The 17,380-nt window shown below is 45.6% G+C and overlaps 1 protein-coding gene across 2 annotated transcripts in view; it reads right to left on the reverse strand.

Moving 5' to 3' along the window:
• Window positions 1-105: 105 nt before the first annotated feature.
• Window positions 106-17,380, reverse strand: part of CIZ1 (CDKN1A interacting zinc finger protein 1) — a 17,546-nt gene continuing 271 nt past the window's right edge. The window contains exons 2-15 of one of the 2 annotated variants that reach the window (XM_017745608.1): window positions 14,862-15,028; window positions 13,744-13,879; window positions 12,769-12,829; window positions 9,913-9,992; window positions 9,483-9,562; window positions 8,370-8,552; window positions 7,913-8,043; window positions 7,419-7,503; window positions 5,578-5,691; window positions 5,058-5,237; window positions 4,404-4,473; window positions 3,195-3,316; window positions 338-537; window positions 106-242 (exon numbers count right to left, since the gene is read on the reverse strand). In XM_017745608.1, the coding sequence (XP_017601097.1) occupies window positions 200-242; window positions 338-537; window positions 3,195-3,316; window positions 4,404-4,473; window positions 5,058-5,237; window positions 5,578-5,691; window positions 7,419-7,503; window positions 7,913-8,043; window positions 8,370-8,552; window positions 9,483-9,562; window positions 9,913-9,992; window positions 12,769-12,829; window positions 13,744-13,879; window positions 14,862-15,028 (1,652 nt within the window). In that variant the 3' untranslated portion in view covers window positions 106-199. Of the gene's footprint in view, window positions 243-337; window positions 538-3,194; window positions 3,317-4,403; window positions 4,474-5,057; window positions 5,238-5,577; window positions 5,692-7,418; window positions 7,504-7,912; window positions 8,044-8,369; window positions 8,553-9,482; window positions 9,563-9,912; window positions 9,993-12,768; window positions 12,830-13,743; window positions 13,880-14,861; window positions 15,029-17,380 lie in introns of those variants that run through there. The other variant, XM_017745609.1, reaches the window with a different exon arrangement.

Genomic DNA, 17,380 nt, shown 5'->3' on the forward strand with positions numbered 1-17,380 from the left:
CTCACCTTTGGCGAGGGAGGAAAGCTCTGCTCCTGCCTCCTGGCCTGCGTCTGCTGCCTCGTTCTGTCCTAAGCCTCCTCCACTCCCTGGATCCTGGTGGTCATCTGTGCCTGCCCTCTGCCTGGCTGTGTTGCCTTCTTCCTCACGTCCCAATGACTCCCCTGCGGTGTGGCTCTCCTCAGAGAACTGGCAGTCAGCACTAGTGGCAGTGGACTTGCTCTCTTCCTGTAGACTTTCTTCTTCTACAACCATGATACCACACACATCGTCAGTCACACTGGCCAGGCTCTTGCCCTCTGGCCCAGAGGTGGCCAGCTCACCCTTACCCTCCAGAGACCTTGAAGTTTGTTCTTGCAGGGCTGACAGCTCTGTGCCCTCCTTATCTATCCCACGATCATCATTCATCTTCTTGCTGGTATGTGCTGTTGTAGCAAGAGACTGTTTTGGATCATCCAGCAATTGGGAGCTGGAGCCCTGGGAATGCAAAGGAGCCTCGGGGTAGGCAGTTGTGGCACGATGCCTCGATGCCTTGTATCTCTACAAATACAAACAAACCAACATGAGAAAAGCCCAGCTCAGCTCCTGTCACTGCAGCAAAGCAGCAGCTGGTCCAGGAACACCTGTACAAAAACAGTGGTGAGTGGCTGGGGTACAAGTGATCTCAGCAGCTCCTGGCCTGGCTGCTGAGGCTCTCAACAGAGAAGGGTCAGCTCCTGTGAGGAAAAGTGATATTAAAAACTGAAGTCCCTCTCGCATTACTTAATGCTGAGCGAGTGCATGGCAGACCTGTGGTTCCTGAGACAGAAATTGTGATCTGGCAACTGTTAATCTCAGTCAGACTCAGGACTCTGTAGATACAACAGTGCAAGTGACAGCTTCACTTCAGCTACTGCCAGGACACGTACCCTGGGCACGTGAGGCTCTGCACAGCCCTTAGTTACTGGTGTGATTTAATGTTTATCAGTCAAAGCAAGGCTTAAGTTGAAAGCTTAGTATTTCTTCACTCTGTTGATACAATCTGCACGGTCAGTTGAACTGTTGACAGGAAGCCTACGATATCAATTATATCTTATTACAAGTCACTGAGGTTTTCCACAGAATAAAGGTAAGCATATCATCAATAAAATTACTCATTTGCACTCACTATCACGATGAACCAGTAGAGGTCTGTAAAGAGATTACATTTGCTACTAGGCATGTTCTAGACTGGATTTCACGCAAACTCGCTATAGCTAGCTAACACATAGCAGGAACTCAGTCTTCAATGCCCAGACAGAGCATGACCTAAAGGAACAAACTGAAGTTCATTCTTTCCCACAGCAGTTCCCTCCATCATCAACTCCCTTTTAGCTGCTTGCTGAAGGGTTCCTTGAACTGGCACTAGCATTACACCTGACAATTTAAGGGAAATTTCAAGCGCAATGGCTTTCACCAGTCTGCAATGTGGAATTACAGCACATCTGACAGGCAGTTTTACATTGTATCAGTTTATCGCTGCAGGCTTGTTCTTCTTCTGTCCTCAAATCGTGGGACATGAACAATATCATAATCACATTGGAATTAGATCAGTCAAGTCATAATGTACCCAAACCAAAGCAGGTGCAGGCATGCAAACTGGTGTCCACAGTGATGCTGTGAACTGTCTCAACAGCACACAATTCTCTGCTGTGAAACCCTCTGCTGAGCTACTCTGCTGAGAATACCCCAGCAACTGACAGTTGCTCAGACTGTGACAACCCCAAGGCACCCAGGCAGCCAAGAATAATAGTCATCTGCCTGCAGATACGTAAGTCTGGACTCTTCTCATGAACTCCCCAGGTCACTCTGGCATGCATTTGAAGAGCATCTGATTTCACCTCTAAGTGGGCCAAAAGAGTGACATAAGTGACTGCTGCTGCAGTTTCACTCTATGCTGATCTAAAACAAGCCAGGAAGACAGCAAGGCCAATTCCTTCATTCCTGAAATGACTAGCTGCAGGAGTGGGAGAGGATGAGCAACCGTGAAGGAACAGCTGTGGTCTCCTGCCATTCCAAATCCACTGCTCTGAGTGCTGGCAGAATTCTAAAGCACCCCACCCTTCCTGGAGGCAGTGATGGCTGACTAGGAATAGTTTCTTCTGTCTGAAGACTAGAAGAAAAACGTGAAGTTTGGGGGGTTTAGGGCTGTGTGTCTGTGTATGTGTGTTTGGGGGTTTCTTTAAACACTATTTAAAAAGGTGGTAGAGAAGCACAGGCGTTTTTGGGAGTAGACTGTGGGTGCAGGCAGAGGACAAAGTCAATGTGGGAGCCTCCCTCCTCGCCAAGGACAGGGAATAGTGCTCTCCCATACAGGAGGGCCCAGGCAGTGGTCACGGGATAGGGCAGAGACAGTGCAAGCCCTGCATACCCTCCACAAGCACTGATCCAGGCCCCTCACCCCCTGGCAAGTCAACAAGGACAGAACAATGGAGGCAGATTCCAGGCCAGCCCAGTAGGAAAAGCTTTAGATACAAAAGCAGCAAGGGGAAATATGGCTTCTTTAGGTGGAACCAGAAAAGCAAAGGAGCAGAATCAGTTGGCAGAGCTTTGTGCTAAGGAGCTTCTAGGAAAGGGTAGCAGACAGACAGACAGACAGACTTCCTCTTGCAGGCTGACCCTGGGGACAAATGAACTCTCACCAGCTTGTAGATTCTATCACATAAAGAGTCTGTAATGTTAAATTTCAGATTTCTAAGGTATCTGATTTTACCAGGCCTCTTTCTGGGTGAACACACCCACGGTTTTGGCTAAAGGAGCTGTTCCTGCAGTATCACACCCGGAGATGCGTATGCACCAGCTTTCTTTACAAGGAACAGCCTCTCGCTCTTGCTCTTTCCCATCTTGACTGACCTGTAATCTAACAGAGAAGAGGCCTAGTCTAAATGACAGACTCCACAGGTTCAGCAAACAGAGCAGACACTCTGAGGAAGATTCCCAGCCAGAAACGGGTAAAAAGATGACAGCAGCAGTAGCTGTGAAGCAGGACTAGACTGGTTTTAGATCTACAGGGGCCAAGGGAGACAAAGACAGAGCACACCAGGAGAAAGCTACGGCACAATGGACACCAAGGATGATGGAAATGAGCTGGAGACAAGACAGCTAACGTGGTGAATTCACTGGAGAGACACGCACAAGGGTAACAAATGCCAGGCCATGCAATCGCCAAAGGGTCTAACCTGAAAGTTCTCAAAATGCATCAGGGACTTGCAGTGTGCGAGCCGGGCAGCGGAGTCGCTATGGTAGAATTTGTGACACAGCCTGCAGAGGTAACCTGCGACGGGGACCAGAAAATCCAGGCCTGCGAAACGGGAGGGGAAGGGAAATCACAGATCACATTGAATGGAACTCAAATAATGAAAGCATGTTAAAAGAGAAGGGGGGTGGGGGTAAAAAGGGAGAGGTTGAAAGCTTTGCTTCTGTTAATCAGGGATTTGCAAGATGACTTGCTGAATATCTTGTCTTACCATGGAATGACTGTGGTTGATATTCAGAGAGAAATCTGGCTGCCAGAGCAAAGAAACTACACAGAGCGTTAAGGGGGGGAAAAGGGAGAAAAGAATACAATGGAAAACTACAGAGAACATGTGATCTAATGTAATGGGATCAAACCAAGCAGAAGACAGCAGGCGCGCAAGAGGAACACGCAGAGAACATTCACAGCATGAATCATTATTCCATCTGCCACACGATAGTGGAAGGTTACAGCGATATGGAAGATTGGTGTAAACAGAGCTCTCCTTGGGTACAAAACAGCCTCTGCAGAGCTGCCCTCCTCAAACACAAGTGGCCATTAGGGGTTTGAAGTCAGTCTCTTACAGGGTGGGGACCAGACAGAGCCATCTGGAGGCACCACTGCCCACCAGGCCAGCAGCATGGCTGAGGAACTGCTTGGTACAGCGTGGGGGTTCTGAAGCGGAGGGAACATGCACAGTTTGGGTCTAGCAGAGTTTGATACTGTCAGTGCTGCTCAGTATCTCTCTGCAAGCTGCATTTCTGTTGGAAAGCATTCCAATCAAAATGCTTTCTGACTCCATCTTTCCAGAGCATCCCTCATTTGCTACCTACTTTCTTCAGCACTCCTGCCCTGCTTGTTCCATGTGCTACCTTAGAAATGTATCTGGTTCTCATCCTTCTTCAAAGCAAAAGGCAGTTGACAAACATCAATCACATCATTATGTTTTATCACACAGTAATAAAGAAACATCCTGCTCTCAGGAGAGGTTCTTCTCCAGGCAGCAGTGACCTGCCCCCGTCCAATGCAGATGCTGGAGCACCATGGCCCAAGAAGTCATTATAACAGTAGGTAGAGACTGTCCTCTACTACAGATACAGCATGTGGCCAGAGAAGGCTCTGTGGCCCTTTGTGCTTAACTCTGCTTGCTTACCATAAGCTGTGTCTGGACAATACTTCTCACTTCCTTCGCAATCCTCCAAAGACACTTCCTTCAGCCCAGTCTGGAAACCAAAAGAACATTAGTGCCTACTGTATCTATGCCAATTCCCAGGCTCTTGCACTTTTCTGGTAAGCTTGGGAGCAAAACAGAGGATTCACATACCAGAGACAGAGTTGCACAGCCTCTGGTCAGGGGCAGATGCAAACCCCAATGTCAGCAGACGACTTCATTACAAGGGTTAAAATCACCACTTGCACTCCACACCTGAAGTAGCTTAGCCATGTACCTCCTTCTTGGTAACTGCTCTCTACTGGGAATATATTTATCAAGATAAACCTCTACACATTTGCTATCAGACCCAGCTACTGCTGTCAATACTGCTTTGTGCTCCTCAACAAGGCTAATGTCTGAAGACAGCAAAAGCTGTACAGCACAGCAGAAACACTTTCATGCATCCCACACAGTGCCTGACTCCCTTCTGCATCACACTGTGCTCTGGAAGAACCCTAGAGTCCTCACCCTGCTGCTGTGCAAGGTTGAGCAGATTCTTAAAAGCCTGAGCTCAACTAGCCAAGACCAATTAAGTCATAGGATCCCACAGCAGATTCTCAGATAGGTCATTCCTTCCTCTTTTGCATAGCATACCTGCTTGGCAGCAGAATCCTCATTCTCTGTCAGCACTACATCAGGGTCTTCCTCCTCACCAGGTCCTCCCTCTTCCTCCTCCTCTTCCTCATCATCATCTTCAAAACAGCCAACAGCATCCACAGTGATCAACTCCTCTGAATCTTCTGGGCTCCCCAACTCCTTCTCTCCTAGCCTAACCTGTAAGGTACAGAAAAGAAAGATTGGGTCAACTTTGCACTCACCATTTAACCAAGGAAGAGTCCAGGCTGAGGACAGATTATATGTGATGAGCAGAAGGGACCGCAAGAGAGGCATAAAGCTCTCTCGCTTCTAGACACATCCAACACCTTCTCCCTTTTTCACTCAACTTCTTTAAGTGCTAACAACTGAAGCTCAGCAAAACATGAAAATTAAAACAGGGTGGAAGAACTGCACATCTTCCTTTCAGCCCTGCAGTAGTCAGGGAAGCAGAAAGTTATCCTGCTCTACAGTGTAGCTGCCTCCATACCTGCACAGCTCTCCACCCAGGCAGTATTACCTCTTTGGCTTTCTGTTTGTGCTCAGGGGATTTCATATGCTCCACGAACTTGCGAGGGGTCTTGAAGTGGCGGCTGCAGACAGTGCAGAAAGGACGAAGTGAGCGTTTGGCCAGCTAAGGAAAGAGGGACAATTCCGTAAGTCACAAGAGGCACTGCTTCGGAGGAATGCAGATGAATCTTGAAACAAAGTCAGCCCCACATCCTGGGAGACCACAAAGAAAACAGTCTTTTCAGCAGAAAGGACTCCCTAACTCTTATCCACCAAAAAGATGAAAAACATGCAGAGTAAAAATAAGTGTGTCTTAAAATAGATGTTCTGGCATTTCTTCCCTAAAAGTCAATAAATATGCTGGCCTGCCTAAAGTTTAGCTTGAAGAGGCTGCCCACCAATTCCTCCATTCAATTGATTAGGTCAGTATGATAAGCTGTATTTCTGAAGAAAAGTCAAGAATTACACACTAGAGGTGCCTCAGGCCATACTGACACATCATGAGAACTGGAAGCTCCAACAATGCCAGAGGCAGGAGGCAGCACTGCAGTGCCCTTAGGGAGGGTGTTACTGGCAGAACTTTATGTGCATCTGTGTTGGTTTTGCTCGGCGTAGTTTTTGGTTGTGGGGGGGCCACAGAGGTGGCTTCTGTGAGAAGCTGCTAGAAACTTCCACCATGTCTGGCAGAGCCAATCCCTGATGGCTCTGAAGATAGACATGCTGCTGGCCAAGGCTGGGCCAATTAGAGATGATGGTAATGCCTCTGCGATAACATATTTGAGAAGAAAATCAATAAGTGAGTGACACAGTTTTTCTCTAGCTAGAGAAGGAGGGGAGAACATGTGAGGGAAACAACATGGAGACGCCAAGGTCAGTGAAGAAGGAGGAGGAGGAGGTGCTCCAGGCACCGGAGCTGAGATTCCTCTGCAGGCTGTGGTGAGACCATGGTGAAGCAGCTGTGCCCCTGCAGCCCCTGGGGATCCCCAGGGGATGTAGAGATCCACCCGCAGCCCTGGGGATCCCCGGGGGATGCAGAGATCCACCCGCAACCCCTGGGGATCCCCGGGGGATGCAGAGATCCACCCGCAGCCCTGGGGGAGGTGCCCGTGCCGGAGCGGGTGGATGCCTGCAGGAGGCTGGGATCCAGGGGCAGACCCGGTGCAGAGGGGCCCTGCTCCCAGGCTGGAGCAGCCTGGCCTTGAAGAACTGACCCCATGGAAGAGTGACCCACGCCGCAGCAGTTTTGGGGGGTTTGTCTGTGGGAGGGACTCATGTTGCAGCAGTTTTGGGAAAACTGCTGCTTGTAAGAGTGGACCCATGCTGGAGAAGTTCATGGAGAACTGTCTCCCATGGGAGGGACCCCATGGTCTCACAGGGGAATGACTCCTCTCCCAGAGCAGCGGAATAAAATCTTGGGTGATGAACTGACCAAACCCCCATACCTTGTCTGCCTGTGCTGTTGGTAGGAAGGAGGAAGGGGCTGGGGGAAAAAGATATTTTAAGGGCTTATTTTAGTTCTCATTATCCTCCTCTGACTCTGTTAGTAATAAATTTATTTTGTACCTCTAAGCTGAGCCTGTTTTGCCTTTGGAGTGTTTTCTCCTGGTCCTTACCTCAACTCATGAACCTTTTGTTAATTTTTTTTTCTCTCCTCTGCCCAGTTGTAGCAGGGGAGGGTGAGCGAGCGGCTTTCGTGGGTGCCTGGCATTTGGCCAGTGTCAAAACACAACAGCATCCCTCCACTTCAGTCACTTTTCCTTTTCTGCTTGGGGAGCAGGATACGCTACACACTTCCACTTAATCCCCACACAAAAGGTCAGTGCAAAATGAAGTCCATGCTACAGCTGTTACCTTATGTTCCTGGGTCCTGCGATGTTTGATGAGGTCCCCTGTGAAATGCACCTGGCACGTGTTACACCATCGCTGCTGGGTCTCTCTGAAGTGACAACAGGTAGAGCTGTAAGTCACACCTTTTTACATTCTCCATGGAATACTGCAGTTAGCAATCTGTCCCTGGCATTATTTTCTTCACAATTCCTATCTTTACAGGCTTGGATTTATCTTCTCTCCTTCTCACCCATTTACAGGATGCTTTAGCTCATGCTGACAGAAATGCACCTGATGAAACAGGTCTCCGACTTAATCTACTGTATTAAAAACTACACAGGTCAAAGTCAACTCTGGTATCCTTCAGCAAGATAGAAAGTTACTTGAAGAAGATTAAGGCCCTTGAAACCAGAGGGGGTTTGTACCTTACCTAAAACTCAGAGGCACCCTTGTGCAGTGAAGAATTTTAGAACCCATGTAGGGCACAACTGAATTTTCTAGTGCAGACCAACACTTACCCATCTTTTTCTGCTAGCACCTTCTGCTGTTTCACCATGGGCAGTAGTGAAACAAAACAAACATTGCTCATGTGCTGAATCTCCCCAAGTCGCTGCTGGTGCTGAATTCCAGCCATGTGGGATTGGAAATTCTGAAAGAGAGGTTAGGAGAAAAATCCTTTTAAATGTATTCAAAACATAGAAAATAACAGGTATGAGCTATACTTTCCTTTCTTTTGACTGCTGCTTAACAATGAAATATAAAAGCTTAAGAGCATGGCTGCCTGTGGATCCACCCACATTCTCTCTCTAGCAGGTTGCTTGCCAGCTCTCAGGAGAGGTTTATTTTATCTGCATGCTTGTCATAATTTCTTATGTTCCTTGTTCCTAAAGCATGACGCCCTGCTAACAAGTCCCCTTGGCAGCCAGCCATCTAATTCCCAACTCTTGACCACCTGTCAGACCTGTGCATTTTTACCTGCTGACTGCAGCAATTGGTTTTGCAGATGTAACAGTAGAATTTAAGGACCGATTCCGGGTTGGGATCAGCTGTGCCCACGTCGCAGGCCCAGTGCCCTGGTTTCAGAGCTGTTGTACTGATAGCTCTGCTCTCACTGCTCTGCTGAATAGTCACCTTCAGTGAACCTCCAGAGCTCAACATCTGCCAAAAGAAGGAGTCAACATTAAGTTCAATCTCTCAGTAGAAGACTCTAAAAATTACACCTGCTTTTTGTATGTCACCTAAGCTCTTTACCCTTTAGGAAAATGCACTTAAGCTTGAACCCACAGGAGGCTGATCAGAAGGGCTCTCATACACACTCCTCCAAAAGCTGCTAAATCAGCAATCCCTGTGTCGTAGCACTGGCACTATTATCACAGATGGTTGTTTCTGCAGCCTCTGCAGCCATTGTATGATCCAGTCTCTGGGGACTGGAGCCACAAACAATTGTTGCTAAGGGATGCAATCAGCTTTCTCCACTGCAAAACTAAAGCCTACTCAGCACAACACCTGAATGAGTCAGGAACTCAGACATGGGCAGGATGATACATTTGATCACATCCAATTATGGAAGACTGCCAAATCTGGTTCACACCTGAGGTTAAATTTTTGTCTGCTCACAGCTTTACACAGCCTAAGGTCCTGATTTAACATCCAGCATGGGGGCCATGTATTTCATGCAAAAGACTCTCAGGTTGCACCTTTTAACACCACCTGCATCTTTTTACACTTGCTCTTCAGCAATATGAAAGATGTATTTAGCTATGGCCCTCCACACGTAGAGCTTTAAGTAACTCTTTCAATTCAGCTTTCCATCTTTCCAGCTGAATACAGAAATCTTAACGAACACCCCATCCATAGGCAGCGCTGGGTAAGGAACAGGCCAGCAGAGGTACAAAAGCTGCAAGTCAGAGCAGACTGCGCACTAATTGCAGACGTATTATGCCTTATTGCCAGGGACAACAGCTTACAGCAGGAGACAGAGCTCCAGACATGGGTGCCAGCTGGTTCCCCGTGGCAACGGGCTTCTCCAGGATGGAGGGGGAGGTTGTATGTTCTGCACCACCCCTGCATAGAGCAGTGTCTGCTCACCTCAGGAGCCTTCGGTTCCTCAGAGAATTTCCTCTCTCTAGAGAGATCTTCAGCTGTGTACTCCTTTGCATTGTCTGTACCTAAGAAGAGAGAGTCCTTTTAGCAGCCTTAAATCAAAACAGCAATGACAGGAAAAACAAAGCAGCAGGTGAGTGAAGTCAGGGAGTTTTCCTAACAGCACTGTTGGCCGTAAGCCAGTTCACAAACCTTTCTCCTTTATCCTTAATAAAGATGGAAACATCCAATCATTTGCTTTTGGCAGGCAACAGATACTAGAGGACAGAGTTTGGCTTTGGTTCCTAGATTTTATCCTCCTTTCCCCATCCTGTACAACTGGAGGAAGAACACTTCTGTAGACCCACGGGACCTACAGGTGCAGTTCCAGCAAGGAGTGCCTTGAAAGTTCAAATCACAGGCTTCAGCAACTCACCATCAGCTTGGACATGGGTGCACGAGACTCCTGTTTTCTTGCTGTCTGTGGCATCCTCTAACGCAGACTCCCCGGTCACACTTCAAGGATATCAAGAAAATAATCTTAACTGCCATGTTACAGACAAGAGTTTCAAAAGGCACACCAAGGGACAGGCTAGGGTCTAACCTACCACACTCTCCATTAAACCCCCAAATGAATAAGCTACTGGAAGTGGCATTTCAGGCAAGAATTTGGCAGAAATAAACAAAAATAATGTAGAGTGGGTGTTCTAGAATGGATTCAGAAACAGCAGCCAAATAATCTGGACAAGAAGGTTACAACTGATTTTTTGGTTAGCTGACCTCTCCTGCAAGAAGCCTGAAGGGAATTAAGTTCATACAAGAAATATTCTTAGTAAGAGCTCTGAGAGCTTTCTCCTGTACGCATGAGAGAAGAGACCTATCAGAACAGAAGAAGTTCTCCATGGTGCCTTTACAGGGATTTCAGCACAGCTGCCTGTTCTATTCATACCAGTCGTGTTTCATTTCAGAGTCCCTACAGCTCTGCTTGTGGGGGAAGTGAAACTCTACAAGATGCAAATCAAAAGGGCCTTGCTTTGTTTTATTTGGTATTGGTGATCTGCTAAGGAGAAAAGTGCTCCTGAGGGTACTATTGAGAATAAATGTCTGACTTCCAGAGGGCACAAAGTGTTCTTTGCAGTCTCTTTCTCCATCCCCCATTTTTCTATCAGGACTAACTTTCCACCATGACTTGACTGTCTGCTCTGAGGGCAGCTACAATTCCCACCTGCTGGTGTCCTTCTGCCAACAGGGAGCAGCACCTTCTGCACAAGCAGGACAGCTGATAGCACAGGTACAGCATCCCGTTATCCAAACACACACACACCGCATAATTTATCAGATTGATAAGTGATAATGTAACTGGGTTACATGGCTATAAATATGCAGCAGGGTTTGGGCACTGCAAACACGAATTAAACAAGAGTGACTGGCATTAACATTATTTGTCAGGTGCTGCCATCAGGCTCAATGCTAATGGTACCATACCATACACAGCTGGGGCCAGCACTCAGGGTAAGGGTTTTCAGCCTGAACTGCAAACCTAAGGAGCAATCTAAGGGAGCAAAAGCCACCACGAGCATGATTTAAAGAGGAAATGGTATTCTATGGATACTTGTCACGCCATGCTAGAAGTGGGTGTTCAAGGAGGATTTGAAGATGACGAGTGCTTTCTGCACTGGAATGAGGATGTTGTTCCAGGTGTACAGATGGTACATAGGAGCAAAGGCAGAAGTGGGAAAAACCTGAAATGAAGAAGGAGGCTGGTATTCCCGGCTAAATGGAAATGGAACAATGAAGCATGAGACACAAGTTTATGATATAGATGAGGGGAATGCCCTTGTCATCTGTGAAGGGCAGTATGAGAACAGTAGACTGTTTTTTTCACAGATCCATCATCTGTTCATTGAAAGATACAAGAAGCACTTAAAAAAAAAGCTAAGGAATAATCTATTCTAGGTAAATAGCAGCTATAATATATGCATCAAATCTGGCAGTCCCTAACTGCTGCTTAGGAAAGAATTTTCCTAATAGCTGGCTTGCTGCAGTGAGAGCTGTCATTCCTCAGACTTGATTCTTGTTTTCAGTGCATGTAACAGGACTTTGATTAATACCCTGCTAAATATTAATGTAATTAAAATTAAATTAGCTTTGGCAAACAGATTAACAAAGCATACACTCAAATGTATTCAACCTGGCTTTAATTGAATTTATTCACTTTCTTGTTAATCAGAGTCCATAACTCACAATGGTTCCTGAGCACATAATATTTATCACTCTTTAATGTTTTACTTTGATGTTCAGATATTACCTTGATCATGTAATCCTGGAATATCCCCCCTAAAGCCATCCATTAATCTGTAAACTACAGATGGGAAACAGTGAAGTGAGGAAACTTGTCCAAAAGCAGGCGGTGAATGCCTAACAGGGAAGGTAAGAGGACCCAGGAGTCCTGACTCATCGTCGTTAACATATGCTGGAGAATTCTCAAGTCAGTGCCTACAGAAATCTGTATTCCCTCTTTCCTCTCCTCCCTCCACACAAGCCAAGGGTGACAGTTCTGGGAGAGGAGCAGCCCGGTGCAGATGGCACCGGGAGCTCTGCGAGGTGCCTTCCCACTAGATGGCAATGCAGCCCTGCCTGTCCCTGCCGCACCCTCGGAAGGCCGGGAGAGCCGGGATGGAGCTGCCACAGCCAGCCTGCCGCGCGTCCCTGGGGGATAATAGGATTGCCTTTGTCTATTTTTACCCAACACACAGAGATACTGGCAAGGCAACCTTTGCAGAAGGGATATGCAACTCAACGCCCATGGATACAGGCTTGGATATTAGGGAGTACTGATTCCCTTTCCTTTATCATTTCTCAAAATAAATTACCCTCTCCTACACTTACTGTAACCTAACATATTCCAAGGCTTTCCCTTTCTGCTCATTTCACTTTTTTGACATTCAAGGAAGAAACTTAGAGAAATACACCAGGATGGAAAAGAACCTCTATGCTTCTTACAAGGATCCTGGCAGGAGAATACACAAGCAAACTCAGCTTTGTTGCACATTTAGATGAGCTGCATCTCTCATTTTTCATTCTCATAATTGGATCACTCCTAGCAGAGACCCACAACACCCGGTATCTCAGTAAGCACCACAAGATTTTCTGAATGGTTCACAAGCATCTGAAATACCTCTCACATGCTAGACATCAGGCCAGTAGAGTACACAGCCCTAATTATGAGAAAATAAAATTAGACAATAATTCTAAACTCAGTAACTATGTCAATACCCCATTCAATAAATACCTCTTCAGTCTTTTTGCTGCAGGCTCAGTGTTCAACACAGACTCTGTTGGAGTTCTTGGCTCTGCAGGAACACAGAAGGAGATTTCTTTAGCAAAACAGACCATGCCACCTTGAACATGCTCCATAACTGAATGGCAAATGCCAATGAGGCTCTGTCAGAGCAAGTAATACTAAATACTTGCTTATTCTGAATTTATGAGCTGCTCTGACAAGGTTAGATAACGACATCAAATATTTGAATTTTATTGCAATGTCACTGTATGAAGTGTTGGTCAAAAAAAGAAATCTATGTTCATATCTACTAAATGGGTCTCAGTCCTGTGCCTAAGTGACAAGAGCCATGATCATGGGAACATTAATAATAAGCCAAGGTGCCACATCTACCTGACAGCAACCAGTTAATAAGGCAGTTTTCACCACTGCATATTCCCTGGTCACAGCCTCATCAAAGCCTGCAGTTTTAAATCGCACACTCTTCAGTCAGAAATGACATTCCCACATCTGTGTTGTAGCTGACATTAAGATATTCAGTGCCAGCAGTTTCTGTTCTGACAACTGGGGCACCAGGACTTCCAACTCATCTTTTCCTTAGCATGCTGATTATAACTGGTTCTTGATGTGTTTGGCTGCATGAGATGTTGACTTCAGCATGGGTAAGGCAACATGGAAGCTTTAATTTCACACCAGTTTTCTTTTTTTCCCCCCATCCTAAACAGAGCTCAGTGTAAAAGTGACTTCTGAGAGGCTTCTATGCAAGAGAAACGGAGCAGGCTCATAAAAAAAATCACAAATATTCACGTAAAAGTGGTACATGAAGCACATAGCAGAGGGTTATCACAGGCAGTTTAAGTATTTACAATTAGAGAGAAATGTAGCTGATTAAGACTAAAATCATCTCGAGTTTTTGCTGCAGGACTAGTCAAGAGAAATTTATCGTATTTTCAAGCCGTTGTTTCACTACAGGCTGCCCCCTACCTGTGGATGGTGAGGAATTGTTCTGCTCTGACCCTGCTTGCATTCCCTCTGGCATTTCCATTTTCTCATCACCTTGTGTCTGAGATGAAGAACCAGGATCTAGTTCCCGCTTCCTGTCAGGGACCCTCTGGAAGTCCTGCAATGGGCAGAGAGAGTTGCATCCAGCTCTTGGTCCTTAGCACACGCTGCCTAAGGCACCAGAGTTTTACTCTGGGACAGGAACAGGAATTCCAGCACGTAATAATGGAAAGGAATAGATGGTTTACAACAGACTACCCCACCCAAGGCAAGTTTACATGGTCAAAGAGAGTGAGGCATTTCAGTTCCACAGGCAGCCCAGGACATCTCCCAGTGCTTTAAGCAGCAGCTGTAGGAAATCCAGCTGCTTGCAGAGGGTAGGGTCCTGTTAGAGGAACTTTGGCAAGAGGTGCATGGGTAGGGAAAAGGATAGTCCAAAATAATCCCCCTTCTTTTGACTCTGGAGGACAGTCCAAGAGTGTGAGTTCACCTTATCCACCACATCTTTTTGAGAGAGTGGGATGAAATATGTGAAAGCTAATCTAAGAGGAGGAACAACCCAAGCACCATTTCCAGGATACAAAAGAGGTCTTCACGATGGAAAGTCAGAAAGGCTTTTACAAAACAAGAATTGTAGATTTTACAAACTCCACAAGGACAATCCACAATGAGCCTGATCTTAAAAAGTGTGAGAACAGCCCAAAGAGGCAGTGTCCACAGTAGGAGCAAGTCTTTTGGGACCAACAAACTGCTTTGGAACAGCAAAGCACTTAGCCAGGATTTCTTCTGTTGTAATTACTTTTAAGCTGATACTGCTAAAGGCTCCTTTTACATCTTAGGTTTAAACAGTTCTATAATGGGGAATTCTCTCTCGGGCAAGTAATGACAAGAAACCTTTGCATTATAAAGGTAAATATGGACCACAAAAGCCTTTCGGATGGAATGATTTCTGCATTTCTGTGTCAGCAGCATGGCACAAAACATTATTTTCTTTGCAAGGCTCTCTCCCTTCTCCTTTGTACTCCACCCACAATACAGTCAACAGCTTCAAGTGTAGAAGGAGCACAAAGCTCCCCAGCAGTTGGAAACCACAATCCCACCTTGCGAAAGGTCCGGTTCTGCCGCTGGAAGGGGAGACTGGGGAAGCCCAGCCGAGTTGGCTTTAAGGAGACCCCAACAGGTGGTGGTCCCAGGAGGGAATGTCTTGTAGCCTGAGGGAAGAACTGCTGCAGTGCTGGTGCTGTCATGTTAAATCCACGCAGGTTTCCTATAAATGCAAACACAGCGTTTCACCACCCTGTGCTGTGCAAAGGAGAGAGAAAATCTTCCACCTGAACAAGCAGCAGGTAGAGGGGAAGGGCTCCTCTACACATGACCCTGTCCTTCACTGGGCACTGTATGGGCGCTCTGTGCTCTACCTTCTTCAGCACACAGAATGATTTGATGTGATAGCAACCATTACTATGGCTCAAGCTATTTAATTATAATTGTCACTCCAGGCTAGAGATCATTAGAGCAATTATTTGATCTGAGCACACTAGCACTCGTGTTTGCAACAAACAAGGTCTTGTTTTACAAAAACTCTTTGTAAAAAAGGAAAATTCATCCCACATTTGTGCAGCTGATTGCTTACACCATAGCACGGAGCTCTTTAACACAAGCCAGTAACAGCATTTCATTTAAAACAACATTGAACTTTTAAAAAAAAATCCCACAGTCCTCTCTGCCACCTGGTTGTCATGCAAGCTCAACGTGTCAACCTCAACTCTGATACTTGAGACTCTGCCATTTCCAATTATAATGCTCTGCTTTCTGAACAGTTCTTTTCAGCATCCACAGACTATTAACCAAAATTTCTTATGAAGACAGTCCTTGTCATCCCCATTTCAGGGGTGAGGGAATGGAGGGGCCCAGATGCCTCAGCTATACCCTCAGAGGCCATCCATCATTCAGGGAACCTGGACTTAAACTGCCATTTTTTTCTCTCTCACTTGAATTAGTGCGTACTCCAGCCTTTTAGCAGCTGTCAAAACAGGGCAGGGAAGTTTGAAGACAGGCACCCAACATCTGAAAAACCAAGTTACAGTGTTACAAGCCTGCAACACAATAGGAAGTACTCCCTTTGTCTTCAAAAGCAATCTAATATATTATTATTTCCCATAAATAATCCATTACTGTAAAAGGGCATAGCTGTATTTAAAAAAAGAAAATCTAACACAAGAAATCATCTTCTGGTCTCGGTTTGGTACGTTTAGAGAACCACACATCCATTTCAATTTGAAGTATTTATCTTTTCCTATTCCCACTGCAGAAGCCACGCACAGCCAACGAATTATTTATGCTGATGCTCCCCAGGGACAGAAATGTATCAGGTATTCTTACATGTAACCCAAACCTGAATGGCCAAAAAATTCACATCACTAAAATGGGCCACACCGGACACTAGCAACCATATTCCATGTTAGCTGTAGCTACCTGAGGTAGGTTATTGAGAGAAGTCACAACTCCATGGAGAGGTGAAGAGGAGCAACACTAAGACAAAGTGTGTGTAAAGTGTTCATTAACATATCTCATCCTGCTCTGTCTAATTAGCCCCAGGTCCTTGGTACACTATTTAAATACAACTTCTCAATAAAACATTCAGAGAAAAAGGTCAGCTGACAGCAAACGTATCTAGAAGGAGCATGGCTGATTGAAGGCTGGAGTCACACTTTTTCCTGTTAACAATGTATGTATGCTAATCTTCAGAGCATGGCTTGTGCTTTCTCACTGTTACTTCCCCTACAACCTGAGAGAGATCTGTGGAGAGCCACTGGAGTCACTAGAGAGCCCTCTTGTTAAATGGGCAAGAGAGAACAAAAGGAGAGTTAACGACATGCAGAATAAGTCTTTTGTCTTCACATCTGGGCATGATTCACAGGCAAGGTAGAAATTGCAGGCATTAATCTAGACTAGGCACTTGAAAACTATCCCAGGTACTGATTTTCTGTGTTGAAAAGAACTGTCAGGTTAAGACACAAGCAAAAAATAACAACGTAGCTTTATTCCTATTATCTTTACATTACTAATGCTATTATTAAGGCAGTTTCATAAATTTGTTTTGAAATCAAAAAGAAAAGGAAAATCCACTTGTGGAAACACAATAATGGAAAGACAGAGATATTACCCACCACAGAAATTACAGTCATTTCAGGGAATCAAAATTTCACAATACAATTGACACCAAAACCATCTTCTACCTCAATATACTTTATTGGTTCGTACTGCACTAAGTTTGGACAAAGACGAGTATCTACTGCAAACAAGGTTAGTGTGTATGTAACAGATAATTAAATAAGTGGCCTTAAACTTGCAACCAAAAAAGACAAACAAATAATCAAAATCTCAGTATTTTATCTAAATATATTGATGAAAAAATACTTGCTCCATCAAGCCTAAAAGGGAAGGCATGTATTTAGTATCTAACCTGATACCTCCTAGTGCTATTCCCAGTTGTGAACAGTTGGGCACATGTGATTTTCAACAACTGAAGAACCTCTGTTCTGAGGACTATGGACTAATTTAAAGAGGGGAAAAAAAAAAAAAAGAAGACAACAAATGAAACTGCCAAGTACAAGAA

Source organism: Corvus brachyrhynchos, unplaced genomic scaffold, assembly GCF_000691975.1.
Source record: "Corvus brachyrhynchos isolate BGI_N302 unplaced genomic scaffold, ASM69197v1 scaffold59, whole genome shotgun sequence".
In the NCBI taxonomy this organism is placed as follows: Eukaryota; Metazoa; Chordata; class Aves; order Passeriformes; family Corvidae; genus Corvus; species Corvus brachyrhynchos.